We start from the raw sequence: 25,802 nt of genomic DNA on the forward strand, positions 1-25,802 counted from the left end.
CCGCGCGAACTTGCAACGCCCGGTCTTTTACCGCGTCGTTCTCCGTCAACGCCTCGATGACGAAGAACTCTTCTGTACCGACTTGCGTAAACCATTCGACAACGCATGTTGAGATGCGTATCGTTGTTTTTCTCCCGCCACGCTGATTCCTCTTGCCCCCGCGTCGAGCTCAACGCCGAGAGAGACAGCCCGCACTCGTCTTTCGCGCCTTCAGGGGGAACTGGGCCCCGCGCCTGCAACGCGACACCGGCGCCGTCTCTTTGGTTGCTTCGCTGGCTCGGAACTGCGACGCGTTTTCTTTTCACAACATGCCCGCCTTCGGGCCCTCCAGGAGCTGCCTGGCCCCGTCTCGCCTTCGTGGGTCGCGTCGACGCGTTTCTGAGAACCGGCGCTACTTCGCCGTCCGCCGCGCGTACTCACGCGGCTCTGAGCAGGGATCCGCGAGAGCCGCTTCGAGACTGCGTCAATTTGTGAGGCGCACGCGAGTGAAACATCTTGACTCGCTTCGCGCCTCCGCGCCGGCGCCCGACGGACACAAGAGCGCTCTCGGGAGACTTGGCCGACTTCGCCTCTTCTCTGGCGCATGGGGAACCCGGACGCAGCGCCTGATGCCTCGCCTTTCTTCCGATCTGCGACCGTCCTTTCCGCAGCTGCCGACCCAAGGCGAGTCTGTTCTCTCCGGCCCTGGGACCGACTCTGCGCAGGTTTCGCGCTCAGCTGAACGGCGCCCGCTGTGGCGCCGTTCTGTTCTCCGCCCAAGTCAGGATTCTCGACTTCCCGCTGGGGCGCACGAGACGCTGCCTCCAGCGCATCCGCGCACGGATCCGCGGCGTCCCAGACGCCTGTCTCCGCTCTGCGCCGAACCGCCTTGTCTGTTCTTCCTGTTTCTTCGAAAGGACCACCTGCCGGCCGCTGCCGCCCCGCGCAGCAGAGCGAACCTGGAAGAGCTGGATCTCGGCTCGGCTCCGCAGTCGTTTCTTCACAGGCCGGAAGTCCGGATTGCGGTTCTTGACGGTCCACGCGTTCTGCGCCTGGACAGTCGGAACTTGGCGCTGCCAGGTGGGCGGTCCGCGCACTCGAACTGAAAGCCTTGCCTTCCTCACGACTGGCGTCGAAGTCTGAGTCATCGGAGTCAACGGAGATCTGCTCAGAGGCGACACAGAGCCAAGGCGCCTCCTGTGAGCGTCGCGGAAGCAAATTTCGGCGGCACGCCGACAACCCGAGAACGCCGCCTCAAAGACGAAAGCGCGCTCGGAGGACTTGATCCTTCTGCGTCATGACGCCGACTTTGTCCCCAGCGAAGTCGCTACCCTTCGCAAGACAGGACTCGAGCACAAACCCCTCGACTCCATGCATCGATCCACATACGCATAGACACGACCGCTGAAGAGAGAGGATGCTGGCATTTGAAAACACACGGCGTTGATGGGTTCGGCGCACGCACAGGTGATAGAGACCAATTCGCGCAGAAAAACTGGCGAGGAATCCAACACGCACAAGAGCTTCTCGACCTTCCCCGGCCTACCTCGTCGTCCGCTCCAGGCGCACCGTCTCGCTTCTCATCCTCGGCTGTTGGAGGCCTGCGAAGAATCAGTTCTCTCATTCGGCCTAAGAAAAAAAGGGGAATCCGAGCGAGGGACGCACCAGACAGCCGACGAAATCTCAAAGGCTGGCAAAAAGAGAGAGCTCGTGGCGGAGTTGAACGAAACCAGAGGGTGTAGTTGGAGAGTGTGGACTTCGAGGAGGCTTAATCCACGTGGACACAGTCAACGAGGATCGAGTGTCGCCCGCACCCTCGGCGAAGCTTAGAGAAGAGAGCCCCCCGAAAAAGACGCGAATTCTATCAGTTCGGGTTTTTCACTCTTCTCATCTTCCACATGTCACCTTTGAGAAGGCTCCGGCGTCGCGCGGAAACGGCGATGCGCGTTCCCTCTGTCTCACGGTGAAAACCGAAAGGACCCGTATAACGAATCAGGTAAACTCGGTAACCATCTCGACCTTCTTGGGTCTGTTTTAACGCGCACCCACGAGACGACCCCTTTCTGCACACGTCAGCATGGGAGCGCGAGGCTGCCGAGCTCTGCTTCCCTGAGTTGCTTGTCGGAGGGTTCTCTCTTGCCCGGGATGCGTTTCCGGGACTTCTCAGCGAGCCGTACCTTTGAATCGCATAAAGTGCTGCCATCCCGGAGAGAGATCGATGCCCAGCTGGTAAATGAACTGCTCCTCGCTCAGAAATCCGGCTGAAGACAGACGGACGCGCCGAGAGACATGTGCCACGAGGAGATCAGCCTTAAATGTCTCGACGAAGCCTCGAAGAAAAACCGGATTCGCGGCATCGACACGGGCTCAAAGATCAACCTACCTCTCGATACGATCTTCCGGTACACTCCACGCTTCGCCGATAAGCACGAACTTTCATTCCCATTTCTTTCTCTAAATGTACATGCATACCGCTATATCAAAGCCTCTCTCTGTGTATATATACTGTTGTAGTTTCACTGTCCGTCTCCCCCTTTATTTCTGTGAATTGCATACAAGCACGTGGAGCGACGCATGGCACGCAAACTCTGTAAACTGAGAGAAATGCGCCACACATCCCGGGGCTGTGGACGTCAGATTCCGCTGCTTGATCCAGAGCGACGCATTTTCGACGATGCAACCCGTGGGGGACAGTCTCAGCCCCTGGTTCACCGCGCGCTCGGAGCCGTGGCCATGCTTCGAGGCGTTTTACAGAGCAGGACGCAGGGCCATCCCCGCTGACTTGTGCTGTATGTACGCAGGCGCGTTTGTTCTTGCCGCGTTTCACCGCTCCTGTGCACTTCCAACCACATATCCCTATGAGCGCACACCTACAGGGATGCATCCGTGCGCAGATATACAAAAGGATTCCTCTTGCCGCGAAAGGAGACTCGCGTTTTGCCAAACAGAACACGGTTTTTCTGGACTCGACGCGTACTTTTGGAGTGGAGCTGCGCCATCTCTTCGGCTGCCTTTCGGACGCCGCTGGAGAGAAGGACGTGACGATACACGTATCGGTCGTCTTCGTATCGCGGGGAGTAGTGGACTTCGCCGAACTGGGTGACTTTCTTCGGATACATGCGCAGATCTCCTCGCACGAACGGGCAGTTGATTTTCTTTCCGAGCTCTTCGTCGACTGGAACGAAGAGAGGCTTGTAGTTAGCAGCCAAGCGCCGTTCTCTCTCCTGCTCTTCCTCGCTGTCCCATTCTTGTTCTGGATCCCCGGGGCCCGCGTCGACCTTTTTCGCTTCGATCTCCGCAGCCTGCGTCTCGGGCGCTCCAGTGCTTGTCGCCTCTGGCTCTTTCCAGTCTCCGCACGTGGAGACAGCCCCCGCGTTCGCCTCCGCTTCGCCCCTCGGTCGGGGAACCATCTCTCGGTTCACAATCTGTTCTGCGCGTGCGCCGCCCGCGCTCTCGAGATTCGAGGCGAGCCCTCGGCGGGATTCTCCGCTTTTCTCGCCATGGGGGGCGACGGACAGGGGCTGTCGCGCAGTGCCCGCCTTTCCCTCGCTCCCTGATGACGATGCCAAAGTTTCTTTTCCGGAAACGCATGCACTCGGGGCCGAAGCAGAGCCGACATCGGGCTGTGAGCCGCGAGGGAGGGCGCCCCGCTCGCCGTCTCTGAGTGGAAACCTGCACGTTTCTGCTTGGAATGCCACACACGCTCCATTGCTTCGTTCTGCCGGCAAAAGGCGAGTTTCGGCGGGTACCGAGGCGTCGTGCGCAGCCTCCAGCGGACCCACCCCGGCGCTCCGTCTGTGAGCAACACCCGAGAAGGATCGGGAGACGGTCGCGAGGCAGTTGGCCTTCTCTTCTCCAACCGCCCGGTGGTGTGCGGAGTGAGGAGGCACACTGTGCTGCGTTGAGTGCGTTGTGTACTTTCGAGCGTCTTCGCCCTCTCGCGAGGAGGCCCTCTCGTCCAGCAAACCACAAAATGTGGACCGGGTGTCTCCGCGTCGAGCGCTGCCTTCGGTCGACGCGGAGCGCGCCTTGGCGGTGTACATACACCTCGTTTCTCCCCACTCGGAGAAAGCCGCCGACCCGGAGCAGCCGCCGCTCAAGAGGCATGCCGTCGTTTCCGTCCGAAGCTTCACGCCCGACGAGACCCCGCGGTCGACGCTGCCAGAGCCCGAGGCGCTCCTCGGCAGGGCGGACGGCTTTTCGCCGGGATTCTTTCCCCAAAGAGACGAGCTTTCCTTGAGAGAAGCCGCCGCGTAGCGAGGCACTGTGGTGAGCAGGCACGCGAGCGACGCCTGCGGGACTCCGGGGCGGCCCAGAGACATCGGAGACAGTTCAGCCGAGGAAGAGGAGGCGCGACCCGGATCCTCACTGAGCTCCATTTTTTTTTCCGATGGGAACGGCGCATCCATCTTGCCTTCTCCGCAAGAGACACAACGCCTGCGGCGAAAGGTGAAAGCCCCTTCTCGAAGTTAAGACCGCGCGGCCCGCCCGGTGGGCCATGGGTCCCCTCTCGTCCAGTGGAGCGAGTTCAAGGAGAGGCCGCAGAGAGAACAGAAAACAAAGACAGCGCAGACAGAAGACAGAGGACTTCCTGCACGACTGTGGCTGCCTTTTCGCGATTTGGGGATTTAAGACCAGACACAGCTACTCGCGCTCCGGTATTCTGATCCAGCCTCCCTCGTCGTTCCGGAAAAGCGTCTTAGTCTTGTTGCATTCGCCTCCCATGCGCGTTTCTGGAATCCGCCGGGAAACCGTAAACCCTGGACAGGCGGCACCCGACGCGAAACTGTGGACTATCTGACAGCGGTGTACGGCAGCGGCAGCTTCATTGCCTCGGAGGTCTCACAGGAAAATCCCTCGATGTGGCGCATATCCCAGGCGGCGTGTTTCAGATCAGAAGTTTTGAGAGGCGCCAGAGATCCGTAGCTCGTTGCTCCAGTGTATCTACACCCGGTGTGCACAGCAAAGCGAGAAGGCAGGACGACAGAAACCACGTGAATCTGGGGACGGAAAGAATCCGAAGCGCCGGAGCAGGGCGCGGGCGCTCTCTTTCTCCCTTTGCTTTCTCTCCAATTTCTTTTTCTCTCTGGGGATGCGAGAAGGCCGTTTAGAAATTTCTAGAGGAGACCCTCGCGCCGCGTCTGTCACGAAGGCCGGCTCTGGGCTCCGGCCTGCCTCTGCACCGTTCTCGCGGCGGAAATCGTCTGTCGTCTCGATCCCGATTTTGACGCAGAACGAAGAGAAAAGCGAAAAACACAACAGGAAAGTGGTGCACTGGGGCGGCGCACTAGAGGCTGACCCTCCTGTGTTGTGCACGTCGGAGTTTGTCTTGACAAGTGGAGGGTTTGGCTGCAGGAAAGGAGCTCGTATAAAAGCTGGGTTTGTGGCGAGAACGCCGGACGGCAAAGTCTAGACCGTGTTCCAGCGGCGTGTTTCGTTAAAAAAAGAACTTTGAGGTCCCCAGCACGAGAGGAGAGTGGAACACACAGATGCTTTCGGGAACGACTCCCAACGTGTGCATGCCGTTGCGAGGTCTTGCTCCACAAAGCCTCGGCGGGGAAAATCCCTCGAAAAGACGGTCGAAAGACACTACGCGGCCTCCAGCACAGAGTCTGCAGGACACACACCGAAAGATGGAAGAGAGAAGACGCGAGAAAAAGCAAAGACAGGCGAGAGCAGGGAGCGACGAGAGAGAAAATCCCCGTCGGGCGACAGCTTGCGTATGCAGCATCACAAAGACAAGTTGCCGGAGGTTGGTCTTGCCGCTCGCGCGGGGGATCCCTTTTGTCACACGCGCGTCTTGAGTGGACGACTGAACGCGAATTCCCCCTCCCGAAAGGAGACAGCCGACGTAAAGAACTGAAAACAACAAAAGAAAACAAACTGGTCCAACGGGTAAGGATCCAGAAAAATCCGACGCTCTGGCGTCTGTCGCAGGGTCGTCGGCATCTCTTCCGGCGGTGGCGAGTCTGTACGCCTCCAACGGAGACGTTTGGCTGTGAGGGCATGGTCATGCGCCATGCCTTCTGTTTCGTGAAAATCCAAGGCGAGAAGGCCGTGGAAAAGACCAAACACAACGCACATTCACTCACGAGTCTATACAGGGTCGTAAGGAACTCCTCAGGTCACCGAGCAAGAGGGAGGGGTATCGAGTTCTCCGGCGTCCAGTCTCTCTTCGCTCCATGTGAGAGAGGCGTCGTCGGATGAAAAGAAAACAGAAACTGGAACTTTGGCTGAAACAGTCTGGAGTAGAGAACCTCATCGGCTCAGTGCGATGCGCAGTGCCTCTCGACACGATCAAATCCCAGATCCGCAGCTGCCTCCACAAGGCCAAAACACGTCGACGCACTGGAGCAAGTGGAGAGTCGCGGAATATAGCTGTTGTCAAACGATTTGAGGGGTCTTTTCCAAGCGACATAACTTGGCAGAGAGGCTTCTTTCACCTCGAAAGTAAAGCTGGATAGGTGAGGGTAACCGCAACTCCTCACGATCGGAAATCGACAGCGTGCGGGAAGAAGACTAGGCGGAACAGGCGACTCGAGCGCCGATGTCCACAGTGTTGAGCACACATACCTTTGGATTCTTGAGAGAAGTCGATGAAGATGCTGGGATCGCGTCGCCTCTGTTTCTTTCTGGACATGCGTTCCCCGCGCACGTCACCGGAGACAGGATGTGTAGGGGTAGGTGCCGTCTCAACATTAATGTGTTCTGGAGATGTTCCGCGCAGTCTGCCAGGCAGGCAGTGAAAAGATAACTGAGAGAAGGTGTTTGCCATAGTCAGCAGATGCAGTTTCATACAGAGCAATGCAGGAAAAGTTAACTCGGCCCCAAAGCTGTTTGTAGCCGTTCTGGCCTGGCCCGCGAATCCGCGGCTGCGGCCGAAACAAGGTGTAAACCGTCTGAGAAAGCTGAGGAGATCCGTGTTCTCGCGACTTATCTCCACGGTCCTGACGCATTCGAAAGGCCACCGAAGAGCAAAGTGAAACGCGCGAAAACGCGTTTTCGTGTGTACCGTGCGTGCTGTCCTAAGACATGGCCGTGGACGACACAACCTCGCGTCTGCGCGTTTTTCCGACGCTACATCAAAGGATATGGTGTCGAAAGGAGTCTTTCTTCTTCTCTTCTCGAGAGAAGAGCGCGCCAAAACGACAAACATGGTCACCCACGGCGGGTCTTCGGACCTCTCCTGCTGGGACCGGGGCCAGCAGGGATTGTCGCTTCTTGTTTCTCCCTAGAACGTTTCTTTCCCGAGCAAGATCCCTACACACACACACCGTTCCAGATGGACGTTGCGAGTCCGCGCCACGAATCCATATAGTACGCCTAGAACACAATCGATGCGGAATAACCTTAATGCACTAGGACATTGAAATCCAACACTTTTAGCTGTCTTGAGCAGTCCAGTGGGGGGGGGGGGTTTATCCAGCAGCAGCCTGTCGACTGCACAGAGCACGCTTTTTCACGACTGTTTCCCCCTTTTCCCCAACGTTCGCCCGAAACCCCGCGTCTATCCGGCGTTTTCGTCTTCGCCCTCAGAGGGGAGAGTCGCGCCTTGGCACGCGAGTTCGTCGGCCTTTTCGTTGCCGTAGTTTCCGCTGTGGCCTCTGACTAGCATGAACTCGACAGTCCCTCGGCCACCCCAGGCCTGCGCGAGGCCGGACTCCGCGTTCCCGCCCGTTTCCTGTTCACCCTCTGGGCTTTGCAGCTGCAGCGTTGCATTCCGAGGCACGGAGAAGCGCGCACTCCCCCGCTTTCGACTCTCCAACAGTTCGTGGATCTTCACAATGAGATCTCGGTTCCTCACTTCGGTGCCGGCCGACGTTCGCCATCCGTTCGCTTTCCACGCGCTGACCCACTCCGTCACACACCGGACGGCGTACACACTGTCAGTGCAAATGCGCACGTCGATCGGGTCGTCCATGGCGAAAAACAGAGAGTCTCTCTGCTCCAAACTCGGACTCGGTCCCCGCTCGAGGCTGGCCTCCGGCGAGGCGGCCGGCGGCCCTCCCGAGGCCAGCTGACCGCCACTCCCTCCCTGCACGGAGACCGAAGGCGAACCGTTCCGCGTCAGCGCACTCCCCGGCGACAGCGCTTTTCCCGGCAAAGGAGGCGAAGGAGTCTGGTCTGCTCCGCGTCCGGCGGGTCTCAGATCCAGGCCAGGCCGAGGCGACCGGGCTGCGTCGCTCGGCTCTCGACTCCAGAAGCCTCGGCCGCCTTCTTCCCAGGCCTGCAGGAGAAGCAGCGCATCGAGAATCGCGTGAAGCTCGGCGCGTTGATTCGTCTGCGGCTGCCCAGCGAGCCTCCGCGAGACGTTTCGCGGGTCGCCGTCTCCAAAGAAAACGCCCACCCCGCCCTTTGCTTGCCGTCCGCGTCCATTCGCTCGACACGCGCCGTCTGTGTAAATGTACACGATCCGCTCTTCCGATGCGGCGTCTGCCGGACTCGCGGCGTCCCCTGTCTTTGCAGAACTGGGTGAGCTCTCCGGCCGTCTCGCCTCCTCTTTCACGTCTCGCAGGCCTGCGTGAGGCTCCGGAGAAATGGACAGAGCTCCTGGACGGTCGTCCAACCCCGTCCACAGTTTCCGCTTCTTCCGGGACAGGCCGCCTTGGGAGGCCAACGTACCCCCGCGCCTTCCTCTCTGCGCCCCTGTCTCCGGAAAAGAAGAGACATCGCCCGAGGCAAGAAACGCACTCCTCGCGTGCGGCGCTTCATCCAGCTTTCCCGACGTCGCCGCGCGTCTCTCTGCAAAGGCCCGAGGCGCCTTCCTGTCTCCGTCCGCCCGACGCGCGGGACCTCCCGTCTCCCCAGGCTGTTCGCGTTCTCCTGGTTCCCGCCCTTCGCCCTCCGACGCGTCAGCTGCGAACGAAGCCGCGACCCAGTGAAGCGCCTCGCACAGCGACGCCTTCCTCACGATTTCCCACGAGAAACTGGCGCCGCCAGGTGTCGCCCGAACGTCCTCTCCTCGTGCTCCGTTCCGCTGTCCCTCCTTGAGCTTGTTGCCTTCAGTCGCGCCCAGAGCCTCTGCGCTCCCTGGCGGTTTAGTCGCCTCGTCCACGCCCCGCCCACTGGCGATCTCGTCTGCAGGTCCGGGACGCGCGCCGCACGCGTCGCCTGCGTGCGTCGCCTGTGTGCTGGGCTCTCCACAGGCTGTGGAAGAGAGAGGAGGACGGAGCGGAGACGCAGAGGAGAGCGCGGACGGAGCAACGGCGTCCGAAGACGGCCGCGAAGCACACTGGGAGAAGACCAGAGGGGCGGGAGACAACGCAGGCCTCGAGGGAGCGCCCGGGGTACGCACCTCACAAGGAGACAGGCGCGGCGGGAAACGTGTCTCGCTTTGTCCCTCGAGGCGGCCGGTCGGCTCTCGTGAAGGGGCGCCTTCGCCTCGCGTGTCTATGTTTGCGTCCGCGACGAGAGGAACTCCTTGGTGTTTTGTGTCTCTCTCTTCACGTCCACTGCAGCTTGGAGAGACACGTCCCTCCTCGGCGGCCACAGCCCCCCGCTCTTGCCGGGGCTGCGTGGCGAGCGGAGCATTTTCGCCCGCTGAGGCGGAGCGGCCTGCGTTCAAAAACAGCGTAAACAGGGTCTGGGCGTCTTCACGGGAGGTCGTGATGATGCGCGTGGCTGGGCCGGATTTAATTGCATAAAAGCACGGAGACGCGTCCGCGCCGCCTCCGCTTATGGTCCGGCCTTCGTTGGCCAGGGTCCGTGGACCGCCTTTCTCCCTTCCCATCGTCGAAGGCACGCGGCGAGCAGCCGGGAAAGAAAAGGCGACGCTGGGGCTGCAGACTGGAGAGGGTGAGCGGGCGGAGCTGGAGGGGCGAGACCTCGAGGAGACAGAGAGGAAAAAGGAGATGTTCTTTGGCGAGGAAAGCCCGTTCGAGGACGAGAGAATTCTCGATGCCGCAGCCGGGCTGTGGCGCAGAGAGGCTCTCTCGCGGACGCGCCCGCAAGAGACGCGACGGGAGGGCGAGCGGGGAGGCGGCGAGAGAGAGAAGACGGGGGAACGGCGACTCTCGAAACTTCGGCGATGCGTCGTGGTTCTTGCGCTTCTCGGGATGACCAGGAGCGCGAAGGCGAGCGTGGACACGAGGGCGGCGACGCTGAGAAGAGAGAGGCACAGCAAGACTCCGAGGATGCGGTACATGCTACATTGACGACAGAGGGGAAAGACGAGAGAAGCGGGAATGCACGATAGGAGGGCGTGTGCGCCGTCTCGGGCCGCATCAGAGTCGGAACCTACGGAAGAGGCGATATTTTGACAAAAGACACCCGAAAAGCCGAGACCGTCGAGGACGGAGACGGGAACTGGTGGAAAGGTGGGCGAAGCGCGGCCCCGTTGAAAAAGAGGAATTCTACTGGCAACAGATTCAGCAGCGTCGCGTCCACACAAGACACTACGGTAGGCCCGAGTGGAAACTTTTTAAAACGGACGGCCGACTTCCTTCGTAACGTGCGCAGGCTTCCGTTTCCGCCGCCGCTACTCGGAGTCCAAAAGAGAAGGACAGCAGACTGAGAAAAAATGCGCAACTCGGAGAAGGACAACGGAACCATGAAAAGCAGCAAAAACCCTTTGAAACCAACCGGTCGAAGCGGAGCGCATGCCGCCGAGGAAAGGGACGGTGCCAGGAAGACTGTGCAGGACCAGCGGAACGGGGGGCACATCTGAAGAGGGAAAAAAAGCGAAAAAAGCTGTGCACTTCCCTGTCGCCCTCGAGATTCGGAAAAGAGAGAGGAACAGAACGACAATTTCCAACGTTTGCACGGAGTGGGTTTTCGACCGTCCCGCAACAGCGAGAGACAGAGGAGACAGAGACACACCAGCGCCACGCGGTCGCAATCAACTGCGGAGTGACCTTGCTGGGGCGGGGGGGAGGGGGGGGGGGTGGAAAGCTTCGCGAAAACAATGCTGAAACTGGTTGTCTGTTGCAGAGCATTTAGGCACTGGCGACAGGGGAAATCACCGGAATCAGCCTCACAAAATGTCGCTCATGGTTTCGAAATAAGCACGAAAAATACTGGACACCGGCGGACCGCGAAATCTCCACACCAGTTCCCGCGGAACGCACGGCCACGCCTTCAGCCAGAACAGAGCGTTCTTGCTTGTTCCCCAGAGAAACACAAGACAAAAAGTTGAACTAGGAACAGCAGAAACGTAAAACACGCCCGTTTTTCTCTCGGCAGGATGACTCTGTCGTCGTTCCCTGCTGAGCCGATACAGACAGGGGTCGCTTCTTCATCGAATATCGGTACTCCAGATGTGCTATATATATATATGTGTACGTACATCAACACATACAGATATATACATACACTGAGTATAAATATACAAGTAGATGTGTATGTGTGTATACATATACACAGTATGTATGTACATATATATATATATATATACATAGGTATATGCTTGGCGTGTAAATAGAGTTTTCTTTCGGTCCAATGTGCCCGTTCTGTTGACGTGTTGATGGGGACTTCTGACCCAGCGTGTGGGGCTTGTTTAAACAGAAAGATATTTTGGAGCGAGACAGCCGGAGACGCGAGAAAAGCTGAGATACGTAAGAAGAGACGTTCACAAATTTCTACACATTTCTGTTTCCACCTGTATGTCCACAGTCTCGTTTGCTGCTCTTTCTACCTTTCCCTCGCCCACTTTTTCTTTTTCATCTCCTCAGCCCACCCTTTTTTTCTCCAAGCACAATTTCTCTGGTTCGCTTCCTTTTTCAGTTCCTCATCTCGGCTATCTTTACGGCTTTGCTTTCCTCCACGGCCCTCTGCGCTGTGGCAAGGACTCTTGCGTTGTGGACGGGAGGGCGTGCGAAACCTGGCTGAAAAGCCGCCTGAAAGACTGCCGCGTGTTCAAACGAATCGGACAACTTAGGACTTTGGTTTCCCTTGACTCGAAAAAGACGTGAAACATGGAATGAGAACCTTCTAAGAATCTTTGGATAAAATTCCTTCGAAACAAACGACGAACATTCACAAAGGCCAACAGCAAGACGTCCGCCTGTTCACGGATATAAACATGCGCCTATATGAGTATCCAGGTGCACACATACACTTGCTCGGAGCGATGAACGCCTCTGAACCACCGCGAAGCAAAAACACCTTACAGAAACCTTTGAGCCCCCCTCTCTCCTTCTTTCTATGTAGTCTCCTAGAGACATTCACATATATATATATATATATATATATATATATATATACGCATAAATATGCTCAGAGAAGCATGTATGCGTGAACACCCACGTGTATGCATGCACATATATATATATATATCTATATATATATATCTATATATATATATATATATATATAGGTTCACGCAGGGTTCTGCTGCATTGATGCGCAAAGCGCGTTTTGCCGTGAAGAAATGTGCATCTTTGGAGTGTGTCAGCGTGTCTCCACGTGCGCGGCAGGTGCCGAGAGTTTCCCCGTCACGGGGCTTTCAGAGCCTGCCACAGTCGACGAGTAGTGGTAGACCCCACACCCAGTGAACAACTCAACAAAAGAGAAAGGGAGACCAGAAACTGACGCAGAGGGCGGGAAAGAGGAGAGAAAAGCAGAGAGGGAAGGCGACAGAACGAGAAAGCGACAAAGAGAGAAAGCGACGCAGAGAGAAGGCGACGGATAGAGAAGGCCTGACCCCCCTGCTAGCGCCGCAAGTCCAAGAGGCGCTTCTCGATCTCCCGCTCCATCTCACAGACGGCGCCTGAAGGCGACAGGATACACGGCCAACCAGCCGTAGAAACGGCACAGAGCACAGAGCGATGGCGAAGTGAAAAGAAGGGACGGATGCGTTTTATGTAAACACCAACGATCTCAAGTGAGGCGAATCTCTGCAAGTCCTACAAGAACTGAGCCACATCGAGAAGGCCCAAACCTCGTGGTGAGGTAACGGCCGACACCCATGCATGCAATGCACTTTCTCCTTGAGGGAGGCCTTTTTGAAGCGAGTAAACGGAAAAGAGAAAACATGCGCCATTGAAAAAGTGTATCGGCGCCGGCGGAAGGGTAGATAGCTCAACCTGTTGAACCGACGAAGGGCCATACATAAAAACGTGTATCCACTGATATACACACCGAAGGTCAAGAGGCTAACCCGAGTATAAGGGTGCGCATGCATGTGCACGTGCCTCACCTGGACGAGAGCAAACGCACAGACATTCTCTGCGCGAGAACATACCATGCTCGGATTCGTTTGTCGAGTCAACCTGGCTCTGAGTATCCCTCGGCCTCTATCAACCCCGTCACGTTCGCCCAGATGCAGCAGCTTTCGTTCCTCGGATGGTTTTGTGCACAACTGCCCCGCTGGTTTCTTGGAAAAACGTACCTTGAGGACCGAGGCGAGTGTCCCCTCCAAAGCCGCCCCCTGAGGCGAGGAGGGTAGGCAGCCCCACGCGGTGCGGCTCGCAGCGGGGCTTGCGGAGAAGGCCTGTCCCTTCTTGAACGGGCCTCTGCGGTTCCAAACTTTGGGCTCCACAGGCGACAGGGGCGCTTCCGACAGCCACGGGGACGTCGAGGCGACAGGGCGGGGGCGCGGCAGCGAGCTGAGAGAAAGCACCGAAGGAGAGACACCTGCAAGAGAGGATTTGCGCGGAAGACCGACTGGAAACAGCAGCGTCAGACCCCCCTCCCCCCAGTGAGAAACGGAAAAGCACGAGGGACGGGGAAACGGCTTAGAAAAGCGACACAGGGAACGTGGCAAAAGGACGGAGCGACCGGGTACAGCAGCATCTTGGCGTCGGAAGACCGAGACAAAAGACGTCTTCACGGTATCCTTCTCTTCACGCAAACGAAGAGAACCGCCTGTTTTCCGTGAACAAAACCATACACAAGACTCAAATTCTTTTCTAGGGAATCAACCCCAAGTATTGCCACATATATACAGAGGTGAAAATAGCTGTATCGTTTCCCCAGAATCCTCGGATTCCCAAGAAACAGGACGAACCCTGTGAGAGAGATGAGCAGACGCAGAATGCAGCACTTGGTTTACGATCGCCTCTTCAGCTTCTTCCTCCTCCTGAAAAGTGAACAGGCAACCCGAAGAAAAAAGTGAAAAAGGAAAGGTCGTGTACCGATAGACGCCTTTTCTTAAAAGCACAGTGCAAAAAGAACCGGACCTTCACCTCAAGTCCCGGCGTTGCATCCGTGCACGCATATGCAATACACCCATATATATATATATATATATATATATATATATATAGGTGTATTTGTATATATATGTGGATATATAAGTATACAGACGTATATGCATCTAAATGTACCCAAGTTTATACACCCTTGTGTCCGTTTCCACGCGTTTCCTCAGTGATCCAATGTCCGCCGGTGCACAAAAGTCGCATGAACATCTCTGCCCTGTGTGCGTCATAAAAAGCTCGGATTTTCGGACAGCATCAGCGAGGTCTTCTGCTCGTCCCTGTGTGTCGCCACGCAGGACGCAGTGCTCACCGTGTCAGCTGTCGCGTTGTCGATCACGTCCGTCATCATTTCTTCCTGCAAATTGAGGGACAGACGACACGACCAAGGGAAAAGTGGGATCCGACGGCGAGGAACAGCTGCAGTTTAGAGAGCGGAAAACGCCAAGCAGAGACCCACAAAAATGACAGGGATCCGGAGACACGGAGCGCGAGAGTACCCGATCCGAGAGAGAAGGACAGAGAGCAACGGAGTGGGGCTGAGCAGGGGCAAGCGCGTGACAGAAAAGGAGAAAGAACTCACCAGGAGACCGAGCCGGTGTGACTCGTGCATGAAGTCGTTCATCACGCCCTCCAGCTGTGGCAAGTTCAGCGTCTTGTTCACTTTCATAAGAACCTGAGCAACCCACGCGAAACCACCAACGGCAGTCCTCGTCCACCGGCGACTCGCTTCTCGCCTCGGCAGATCCACACAACAAAGGCGGCCTCCTCTGCAGATGATCGTGCACCGACTTTCTGTCCATCTGTGTGCTGTTTCTTCTAGCGCAGCACGGACCAGGCCGCACCGGGAGCACAGACCAGGAGCACGATACTTGCGTTCCTCGAACGGTAGCTCTGTCTATATATTTAGAATCTGTGGAAGCATGTGGAAAATGCTGCATATATCTGCCGAGCCGTGCACACGCGTCGCCACGCAGGGTGACGAACTTGAGCGCTGGACTGGAGGTGTTGTTGAAGTTGTTGCATGCTCTGCATTTGCTGCAACTGAAGCTTGGCACCCAGCAGCTGCGCCCGGCAGGCGAGAAGCGCGGTCCGTCGCTTCCGAACGCGCACGATCTGTCGCGCATGCACGCGCTGGAGAGTCTGGAAAAAGAAAGAGGGACAGAGAGCACGGCGGTTCTCCCACGGACCCCCGTCGACGCCCTTCGACAGAGGAGTCTCACGAAAACCAGTCGCCTGCCGAATCCCCTCTCGCGGTTCGTCATCCCCGCGTAGAACGCTTTCTGCAAGTCTAAAAAGTCGCTCATCTCTTCCTCGTTTCCTGGACGACGTCTCCTTTTCTTGCAAAACATTACAGACCCACGCGTAAATCTGCATTTCTGTGGATGCTGGCTTCTGTTCGTCTACGGGGACTCTTGCAGCTGTTTGTTGCCTTCGTGCGACGCCTGCGCGACTCACCGCAGTCTCAGCAATTGCCTGACTTCGAATCTGAGAGAGAAGCTGCTGCTCGAGGCGATTCAAGGCCAAGGCCTCTCGATCGAGCTCGCGGACCGACCGGCTGATGGACCGTCGGTTTTCGCGCACAGCTTCTGGCGTTTGGAGGAGGAGACAAACACAGCAGACGCAGGGTCCCAACACCGAACGAAAATGGAGCCTCTGAGAGAACAAGGCCGCATGCCGGTACTATCTGTTTCTCTGCATATATTTGCAATTCGAGGCGCACAGACACGCAAATGTGCACGTGAGCAGCAGCGTCTGCCCCCGCGAGGCCTGACGACAGGAGGCCAAGCAGTCTAGGTGTCCCCTCGGTTCGCCAGCAGCAGGAAGCGTGAAAGTGGAAGCCCCAGTTTGCGAGCTTCGAGCGGTGCGAAGGAAGGAAACTTACCCTCGAGCTTCTCTTTGGAGTCCGCGGCTCCCATGGTGTGCAGAACGAGGAGAGGCGCGTGTCCACCCGAGCGCTGGAAGCTACCGAAATGCCCAAACGGTCGTTTTTTCGGGGTTCTGCGGTCTCTCGTCAGTCCGTCTCAGGGGACAGAAGAGGCACAGAGAGTGAAGACGTGAACAGAGATCCAAGAGGCTTTGTTCTCCGAAACGTGGGCGAACAACAACCACCGAAAACACAAGGAACTGTGCGCGAGGTGCCCAGAACTCAAGTGTCTTGCGCACGGACACCTAAACTGTATACAGGTGCATTCGCGCGCGACTACAGACTCCTGGAAAGCCGTACACGTACAGTTATATATATACATACATATATATACATATATATATATATATGCTGTAGGTGTACCCGGTCTTGAGCAGAGCGCTGGGGGAGGGGGAAGTGAAATGTGCACTATGCAGGGAGACGACACAGGGAAGGACCACAGGGTCTCATGAGGGTTTTGCTCACGCCTTTGTCAAACCGAATGCAATTCTCGGCGTACATCATATGTTGTGATAATTGACACGGAAGACCAGTGATCTGCGAACGCAGAGACTGCCTATAACCATGCATTCACATGTATTCTGAGTAAAGATTCAAGGAGGGGACGCGATTGATTTGTGCACGTAGGATCCTCTGGAGGCGTCACGGAGAGGCGACAGCAGGAAAAGATGCCACGTATCGGCGCGTTTTCCTTCCTGCGGTTGATTCCAAGCAACGCAGCATGCGGTGGAATGCACACTTCACGGTTTTCGACGGGCCCGAATTAAAACTCCCCGTCCACACACGGATACGCCTGACCAATTCGCGAGATAGCCCCCGACACGCCGGACAAAAGTCACCTCGAAGCCTGTCTAAACTATCCAGTTTACCAACTTGTTGCTTCGCGGAGGGGTGAGACCTCTCGCGGTGCGGCAAACAGCCGAGGGACTCGCCACGAAACTGGGTAGCGTCAAACACACCATTTCCACACGGAGACCGGAGCACTCTCTCCCGATCCACGATCGAGCGGGTCGCGGTGAAAAAACACTAAAAAGTTTGCGATTTACGAGAGGGGACGGTTGCACGTCGCGGCCACCGCCCTCGTCCCGGCTGGGCGGGCCCTCGAAAAGCGAGAAAACCAGCCTCGCGAGAAAGCAGATGCACTCGAACCCCGGACGACGGTTAAAAACTATCGTGCACACCCTTCTGTATTCAAAAACTTGCCCCTCAATTTTGCCTCACACGCGAAAAAGTGGAAACGGACAGAGGAGACGGACCTGCAGTGCAGGGAAAGACATGCTGGCCGAGCCGGCGCTACGGAAAAAGACGAAATAACCGGCGAAACGCCAAGGAATCAGAAGCGAACTTCCAGGAAGGAGGAGAGGCGGTTCTACTCAAAGACAAATTTGGTCGGATTGATGGGAGAAAACACGAAACTGCAATCAGCTGGACAGCGTAGTGTGCATCCTGTGCACAACGCGGTAGGATTGGGGGGGTTTGAGAGCCCATGCGAAACGCGAGGAACCAGCAAGAGAATGAGGAGCCAAATCGCAGCAGGGACAAAAAGATGTAGAAAAAAGAGTACGAGGAAGGACGGGACCAGTCTGGAACTAGCGGAAAAGAGTGGACAGTGTCAATGTAAGCGCTCGGTTTATTTCGAGGGGGAAAAAGCGCGAGCGTCAATTCGCGGAAGTCAAGACCTGACACCAAGCCCGCAGCTGGCGGGGCGGTTGCGTAACCGCTCCTCCAAAGTGCTGGAAAGAGAGTGGAAAAGCGCCGGGAAGGTCCGTTTGGCGTGCTTGGGAAACATACAGCCGAGAGTTCTGAGAAAAAGTGAAAACAGGTACAGGTGTCGACGCGAAAATTCGCTACCCACTGAGAGAGAGAAGCGCGGCACTCGAGACAGCACCAGGCTCGGCAGGGCCCACCCGAGCCAATACAGAAGTTTCCAAGCATTGTTAGCTTACCTTTCTAGGGAGATTCCAATTGATTTCTTGTCTCAGCGCGAACGCCCATCTTCGTGAAGCGCAGATGACACGGCGGGCGCATACACACCAGGAGAGAAGAATTCCCCGCGGAAAATCCCTCGTCCAAATAGTCCTGAGTTAGCACCTCTCAACAGGAGGAGTTCGTGTGCTGTAGATGGGCGGAAACACGCAGTTGCTCCGAGAGACTTATTAAACTGCATTCCGTTCAAACTTTACACTGAATACGTTTGACATCTCTGTTAGCTCCCTGTCATCATGCCAGTTTAAGCTGAAAGGAATCTCTTCGTGTTGCGTAACGCAGAAAATGAGGGGGTCTCGCCTGTGAAGCAACACATCTGTTATTTGAACGAATAAGGTCCAGGACTCTCTTGTGTCTAAAACGAAACACAGTCACTGCCTGCACACCCTTTACCCAGCCCGAAAGACCGGTTTTGTCAGCGCTTGATCGTGTCCATTCCCGCCTGCCCCACTCGACGGTCGTCCCTTGCGTTTGGGGAAGAGTCTTTTTTATTACAGAGTTTATCGGGCTTTTTGATTCCCTGAAGACGCTTGCGCGGCGAAACGCTGCAAGAGAAGGAGCGTCGCACACACGGCGATATTCGCAAAACGCCTCTGCATTCGCCTACTCGAAATGCAGGGGATCGGTTAGTCTTTGGGTACATAGTATGATCTTGACTATTCCTGGTTTTTTATCCGGCCGCAGCTGCATCCGGCTCAGATGTGCGCGGTAGGCACCTGTGTCCGAACGACCTTTTCAATCTACCTTTTCTAATGTTTATTAGAAAATTCAGATGCGCAGCCATAAAACCTGGGGAAATATACTCCCGGGCAGTTCACACGGATTCTACGAATATCCAGCCAGTTGCATGGACAAATGCACGCCTCCCAAATTGGACCCGCAACCGACATCTCAGCGCAGTTCATCGCGCCGGAGGAAGTTCGAGACGACAGGCCGACTCTGCTGTTGTCGTGTTCTTTGCGGAAAGACTCCTTCCGAATGTCAGAGAGTCCAGAGTCCGTGCCATGGCCTCCCGACCTCCTTCAGCAACCGCGTGACGGCCTTCCCAGGGAAACACCGCAAGGTTGTTGCAGCCATATAGATATGCTGCAGCCTCCAGTCACAACTGCTCTTTCTGCGGAAGGTTCTGCCTCGCCTCAACTAAAAAAACGGACACTGGAATACGCGGGGTTGCCGCAAAAACACAGCACTACAGCTTCTGTCCAGCAACTCGGACCCAGACGGACCCTCCCCACCTCTCTAGAACACTGACAGACGTCCCTCTGGTGTGCACAAAGATCAGCCTGCGGTGGCTGTTTGGCGCTCACAAACACGCTCAAGTGGAGACTATACAGCCCCAGGTACACCTCTGTGTGCGACATCGCCGCCCCTGCAAGCTCCGCTCCCCTGCTGGAGCGCACGAGGCGTCAGAAAATGTTCTCTTGGGAACAAAAATGGATGTCAAAGGGCGTAAACACGAAAGACGCGAGACTGAGAAACCGACGGGGGTGCGCTCTAAAAGTGCTTCAGATGACAGCACAACCTCTGAGATAAAAGATGTACAACGGCCACATTTGAAGGTTCGGACACGCCGTCGCTTCGGGGCTTCCGTCTGGCCAGACGCCAGGGCTGCAATCGATCCTGTGCGCGTCTTCGAAAGGATACTCCGGAACAGGAGCTTTGGACTGGCCGGGAAAGCTGGGTTTCTAATAACCTGCTGACTGTTTTGCCTTTGTGCCTGCCACCGTGGATAACCGCACCTGTTTCTGAGCAACGATTTACCGAAAAGCACTGAAGCCGAACTTCACTTTGAAGCCGCCTTTGGGCGCCCTCTGGACGGCGCCGTGCAAAGACGCACCTCCTAAGAGACATTGGACGAAAACGTTCCTCTTCTAACTATACCCCTGCGACGGATTCGCAGCAAGACATCTCCTCAGCGCCGAGTCTGGGACTACGGGGTACCACGGGCCATGAAACGCTGCTGACTGGTTTGAAAAGAGAACTGACGTTCCGCGCTTAAGCGAAAACACGTAGCCGCCCTGACACAATCCCTGGCGAGTCTCAAAAGTGGCCGCCGTTGGCCGGACAAGGACAGAAACACGATTCCATGCTCTGCCGACTCAGCCCCCACTGCTCTCAAGAGAACCCCCAGGCACTGTAGAAACTGGACAGAGACGCCGAAAGAAACGACCCTGAAGATTCCGTGTCCACGACACCTTCGCGCTCTTCACGAGCCTGCCTTTCCTGGGTTCTTCCTTGCAATTCACCAGGACCGCACAGTTCCTGTCCCATTTCGTCGCCGTCCTCTTTACTCAGTGTCCTTTGTCGCATCTCGCCTTGGCCTCCCTCCCTGACGACAGGTTGTCGCGATACAGCCGCAGCGGATCCCCTCGTCTCCGGCGCGAGAAACACCGCCAAGGCCCCCATAGAGAAGAAACTTCCTGCAGGATGTCACCGAAAGACGAAGAAACCCCGGATCATATGGCGAAAAGTTAGGTCCTAAACGTCCGACACGGATGCAGGGATGCAACACCAAAAAGTTCGCGTCTCCTGCCAAGGCTCCATCTCGCTATACACCCTGTACCGCTGACCCTGTGTCCTGACCGGAAACTGTCATTCTGCTGGATTCTAAGGTCAGTCGACGTGAATTTGAGGCGGGGAGGGGAGAACTTAGTTGCACTGTGCACGCAAGCAGTCATCCTGGTTGTGAGACAGAAACGCTTCGGTGCCGACAACGCAGGGAAAAATCTACAACTGTCAGACTTCTCGGCTGTCTACGCCACCACAAAACCTCCTTTCGGCGGCATTTCGCACCTCAAATCATGATCGGATTTCAAGGCCCCAACTGACACACGAGGCTTCCACGAGCTCGATCGCGCGACATCCCGGCACGCCAACTTTTACTTTTCTCACATTTCTCCGAACCCAGTCGTGGCCGCCGCTCACTGTCCACCTTACCTGTTTGGCTGTCGCTTTCAGGAGTTTCCGGCAAGCTCTGCAGGTGTTCCCCGCCCCAAGGGTCTGCCGAAGGACAGGGACGGTCGACTCTCCGTTTCTCTTGCCTCTCCGCCTCGCAGCCGCCAACTCCCTTTCGGCCCTTCGCGGACTCCCCGTTCGCCAATGGCCTCCAGCCCGCTGGTACCCGGTCCCGTTCCTCTTCTGGACGGCCGAGCGGGTGACAGTGCACTTCTCTCACGCCGCAAAGGCCCCGCAGACCGCCCAGTCCATTCACTGCGTTCGCGTCTGCGGTGCGCGCCTTCGCCCCCAGCGTCACTGGGTCGCCAGAGCCTGCCGCGCGTCCCTTTGTCCCTTTCTGCTCCGCGGGAGGGACAAGCTGAAGGCCTCGTCCCTCCCGCGGCGCCTCGTTCGCGCCCCCAGCGAGCGCTGAGCGCCCCGCCTCGCCCACAGAGAAGAGAGACACGTCGCACCCCCTGCCGCCAACAAAGGGCCTTTGGACGTTCAGAACTGGACTCAGCCCAACTGGCCGCTCTGAGGTTTGCGAAGAGCGACGAGAGAGAGGCGCGGCCTCCCAGTCAAACTCGTCGGACGGACGGTGTTTCGAAGAGATACCTGAAATCGTCGTCCCCGACAACGACGGCCTCTGGCTTGGCAGGTAACTTGCCTCCAACTTGTGACAATCGAGAAACAACCCCGAACGGGGATCCAGCTCTACACCTGGGCTGAGAGGCGCGTCGAACGCTGCGTTCTCGAGCAGATGTGTCTCCTGCGCCGCACGCTCGCCTGTCGAGACTCGCAGGCCGTTCCGAAAGTGAAGGCCTTCGCCCGATTCTGCATTTCCGGAGCTAGGCTCCCCAGGCGTCAGCCTCCACGGCGGCTCTCGAACCCTCTCCCCTCCCGAGTCGCTCGGCCAGTCCGCTCCGGTCTTCTCTGAGACGATGCGCGGCGCCGGCGACAGTTCGTAGCCGGCCTCGCCAGCGCCTCTCGCTGATTCACTGACGCTGCTGTCGCAACGGCTGCGACTGGAAACGGCCACGCGACTCGCGCCGCCTTCGGAAACATGCGCCTGTCCAGTCAACTGACTGAGGAAAGACATGAACGTCGTGTTCTCCACAGCCGTGGATGCGCCCGCCCCTCTTCCGAAACGACGGCCTCGACCGTCCCCCCGGAAACCCGGACCCTCGCGGTTCGTTTCTCTGTCTGCATGCGCAGCCGCACACTCGTCTCCTGTGTCGGTGGAGGAAACGGACTCGGGATCTCCGTATCCGCGTTCAAAGACACGCCCTTGGGTCCCGACCTGTCGCTGCGCTCTCGGCGACTGGTAGCCGCAACCTCGCCCAGAAGACGAACGGTCGGCGAAGCCACCCCGCTCGGCCCCTGAGGCCAAACTCGTCTGTGACATCGGACTCGTTTCTCCATTCCAACCCGCTCCGGCCTGCGCAGCAGTACGGGGCGAAGATCGGGGAAACCCTTCCTCTGCATCCGACACTGTATCCCCTGAGCGGATGCAGTCTTCATGTGGACTGTCTCGGCCGTTTGCGCCGCTCAACTGAGGATCTTCCGTAGCTTTCACGCTGCGGGGGGTGCGAATAGGCCGTCGCGCGTCCGCCCCTCTGCGTCCCTCTGCGGGGACCACCACCGGGGACGGGCAAGCGTCAGGGCCCGAGGAGACGTCGCTGTCGTCGGTTTTGAGGCCTTCAGCACTCAGCATCTGGTCTCCGAAAAGCAGCGCACCCAAGAAGGTACCATCTGCCAAGAGCTGCAAACCTGCGAGAGAGCTCTGCGACTCGCCACCCGAGACGCGCACCTGCCTGCCTCTCCTCACCTGACTCCCGCGCTCAGGGGGCGACCTCCGGCGCATGCTCCGACCGCGTCGAATGCGCGTGTCTAGCCCATACCCCTCGCGGGAGCCGGCCACGGGCGCATCTCCTCGGGCGCGTCTCGAACCGAAAGCGCTTTGCGGCACCGAAGATGATCCCGACACGGAGGCGCCTGCTCTTCCCGTCCCTTCTTCATGGTCGCGGAACCCTCGAAAGTCTTCAGCTCGCCCCCCCCAGTCCCTCTCGACTCCCGGGGCAGCAGCCGTCCGGACCCAGCCGGAGCCGCTCTGGTCTGTCGCGGACAACGCGACCGCCCCTGCAGTCGCTCGCGCCCGTCTATAGGCCGAAGCGCGGCCGTGTTTCGCGTGTCCGGCGCCCAAGCCGAGGGTTCTCAGGCGGAGCTCCTGAAGCAGCTGCTGCTGTTCCAGTCTTTGCCGGTCGATGTCGCTGTCTGCGTCCGAGCTCGGATCGGAACTGCGTCTGTAGTCTGCCCCCAGAAGGGCGCGAGAAAGCTGCAGAAACTGACTGCCAGCGTGCATCCCAAACAGTCCGGCCTCCGGCGCTGGCGTCTCGGCCTCCGAGGAACTGCTGCGGTCGCTACCCTCGCGATCCCCGCTGGATCGCCCACGAGAGTGTCTCCCAGAGCGGCCCCGCGGGTACCAGGCGACCTCCCCGCCGACCACAGGATCCCCCGGGGCTCGACTGCCGACGCGGCGGCGCACGGGGCTCGACTGCCGACGCGGCGAGGGCGAGACAGAAGTGCTACTTCCAGAGCTGCTGCTCGTGAAGCCTTCGACGTAGTGGCCTATCACGGGGGCGAAGGGCTGGTTCGACTCCCGGACCAGATGGGTCCAAGGCGACTCCTGTTCCTCCTCGGATGTCTGTACCGTTGCGGCGAGGCGAGATGGCGAAGCCTCTTCCACTGAAGAGGCCAGAGAAGGCGCGGCCGGAGTCACGCGAGAAACGCCTTGGCCGACCTCTGCGAGGCTCCAGAGACCAGGCGATTCCCTCTCGACCGCGGCTGACGACGCGGACGTCTCCACGCTCGCTTGTTCGTCGAGTCCCGCCGGCGACAAGGTTCCTACCCAGCTCTCGACTGGACCGTTTTTTGCAGCCAAACGGGTTGCGCCGGAGAAGCCACGGCCGACGCTCCAGCCGCGACGGCCTTCCACAGGCCTGGCCGAGGCGAAAGCACGCCCCCCCGGAGACCCGGTGTGTGCGCCCGAAGGCCCAAGTGGAGACTCGGCCGCGACACGCGTTGACACGGACGCGTCGGTGCGCGGCCGTCGCTGCACAGAAGCCATGGTCCCGAAAGAAGAGACATGCGAGGCAGGGGAAGGCCTTGGCTTCAACCGGGGGTGATTCAAACTAGACGCAGCACCGCTCGGCGCCTCACATACCGCCTCAGAGCCCCCTAGCTGCTGTCTCGCTCCAATCGGCGATCGCACTCCCCTCGCTGGGTCCGGGTGGTCCTCAACAGTGAGGCGAGTTGCCGACGCTTCGTCACGCGGGCAAACGGCGCCCGCCAGAGGAGACGGCCGCGATCCAGCAGGAGACACTGGAGACTTCCCCTCTTCCAGAGAAGCGCCGCTCCGACACTCGAAGGCGCGAGCGGAGACAGAGTCGCCCGCCGGACCCACAGCGGGGGCTGCGGAAGACGATCGCGGCGCGGCCGTTCGAGACGCCGACACGGGGAGACGAGGCGTAGATGACACAGACGAATGGGCCACAGACGACAGAGCGACGGCCAAGGGACAATAAGGGAAAACTTCTCGAGACGCACAGAGCTGCGGCGGGGAGAAAGACGGCCGGCCCGACACGCTGACGCCCCGCGGGCTCGCTGCCTCCGTCGCTCGAGCTGGTCGTCCGAAGCCCCAGGGCTGTTTCTGGTGCAGAGGCGGATTGATCATTGTGCGAGCGGGAGGGGGGGGGCGGGGGAGAGAGAGAAAGGCGACGAGACGAGACAGCGGAGGCCACGGCAGCGGCCGGGAAACCCTCGAAGTAAGATCGACAGAAGAGTGGCAACCGTGGAATCCCAAGCAGGATTCCCCCCAGCGTTCTGCAGGCCAGCGAACGCAGGATCTTTTTACGCCTTAAAGAAAGCGCACGGAGGGCGACCTGGTGTTCCGTTTACGAGCGAAGCCGGCGCACAGAAGCGCGCCGAGCCCATCCGCTTCTCGGTGGCTTTCGACCGGTTTCCATGACACACGCGAGCTTCGGATACACCGCAGAGGGGAGGCGATTCAGCAAAAAACACGAAGGACAATCAGGGGTTGAGTCAAGGAGTAACAAATCAGCCAGAAGGGAGAGAGACGTATCCCATGCTCTCTGCGTGTGTAGCCGGTGTTTCCATGCCGGGACGGCGCTCGCGAAAAAGACCGCCACGTTTCAACACGCCAAAGTGGCGACGAAGGCCTGGACTTTCTTTAGTTCCGTTAGACCCAGCATCTCGCAAAACGTTAAGAAACTTGAGAAGAGCAGCGTCTTTGTACAGGTTTTAGGAAAGGCAAGGGCGGGAGCCCGGAAATCCCACGAGGTCAGGGAGAAAGTGTTGCTGCGTCTCCGACGGGAAACGAACCACGCCTTTAGGGATTCCTTTGCAGTGCAGCTGACGGCCTCGAAAAGAATTTAAATGCGTGCTGCGAGGGAAATATCCCTTGTACAGCCGCTTCGCCGAGTAAACACACCAAGCGGCTGAGGACCGCACCTCCCGCATCGCCCAAAAAAGTCCATCACTTGGAGAAAAAACGCTGCTGGTGCCTTTTCCAGGACGTCGAATTTCATGGTTGGACGGCTGGCGACTGCTTTGGTAGCACAGCGCTCAGTCACATGCATGTTTGTGCCTGCGGGTAATAGGCGGAGAAATTCAACAACACCGTACCCTCTCGAGAACGCGTCTCGGTTGCTCGATTGTGTAGGCCGCTCGAGGCGCCAGGTGAAGGAGTCGCAGATGGTTTTTCTGCACACGAACTCTGTAGCTTGCTGAAATACTTCCGCACACTTCTCCGCATAATGCCG

At 58.0% G+C, this 25,802-nt stretch overlaps 4 protein-coding genes across 4 annotated transcripts; all 4 read right to left on the reverse strand.

Moving 5' to 3' along the window:
• Positions 1-210: 210 nt before the first annotated feature.
• Positions 211-4,358, reverse strand: NCLIV_012540 (hypothetical protein; the record flags this gene model as incomplete). The annotated part of the gene is made up of 4 exons (XM_003881440.1): positions 211-1,143; positions 1,526-1,608; positions 2,157-2,240; positions 2,957-4,358. 4 exons carry the CDS (start codon positions 4,356-4,358, stop codon positions 211-213), a joined length of 2,502 nt encoding a protein of 833 aa, XP_003881489.1.
• Positions 4,359-7,486: 3,128 nt separating this feature from the next.
• NCLIV_012550 (putative ribonuclease H) lies at positions 7,487-9,709 on the reverse strand (the record flags this gene model as incomplete). The annotated part of the gene is made up of 1 exon (XM_003881441.1): positions 7,487-9,709. One exon carries the CDS (start codon positions 9,707-9,709, stop codon positions 7,487-7,489), a length of 2,223 nt encoding a protein of 740 aa, XP_003881490.1.
• Positions 9,710-12,626: 2,917 nt separating this feature from the next.
• On the reverse strand, positions 12,627-16,033 carry NCLIV_012560 (putative SNF7 family domain-containing protein; the record flags this gene model as incomplete). Its single annotated transcript, XM_003881442.1, has 7 exons — positions 12,627-12,685; positions 13,307-13,523; positions 13,925-13,996; positions 14,428-14,472; positions 14,698-14,790; positions 15,573-15,703; positions 16,000-16,033. The coding sequence occupies 7 exons, from the start codon at positions 16,031-16,033 to the stop codon at positions 12,627-12,629; spliced, it is 651 nt and encodes a 216-aa protein (XP_003881491.1).
• Positions 16,034-18,442: 2,409 nt separating this feature from the next.
• On the reverse strand, positions 18,443-24,694 carry NCLIV_012570 (putative RNase H; the record flags this gene model as incomplete). Its single annotated transcript, XM_003881443.1, has 4 exons — positions 18,443-18,572; positions 19,789-19,867; positions 20,274-20,447; positions 20,965-24,694. The coding sequence occupies 4 exons, from the start codon at positions 24,692-24,694 to the stop codon at positions 18,443-18,445; spliced, it is 4,113 nt and encodes a 1,370-aa protein (XP_003881492.1).
• Between the last annotated feature and the right edge of the window lie 1,108 nt (positions 24,695-25,802).

This window comes from Neospora caninum, chromosome V, assembly GCF_000208865.1.
Source record: "Neospora caninum Liverpool complete genome, chromosome V".
Taxonomy (NCBI): domain Eukaryota; phylum Apicomplexa; class Conoidasida; order Eucoccidiorida; family Sarcocystidae; genus Neospora; species Neospora caninum.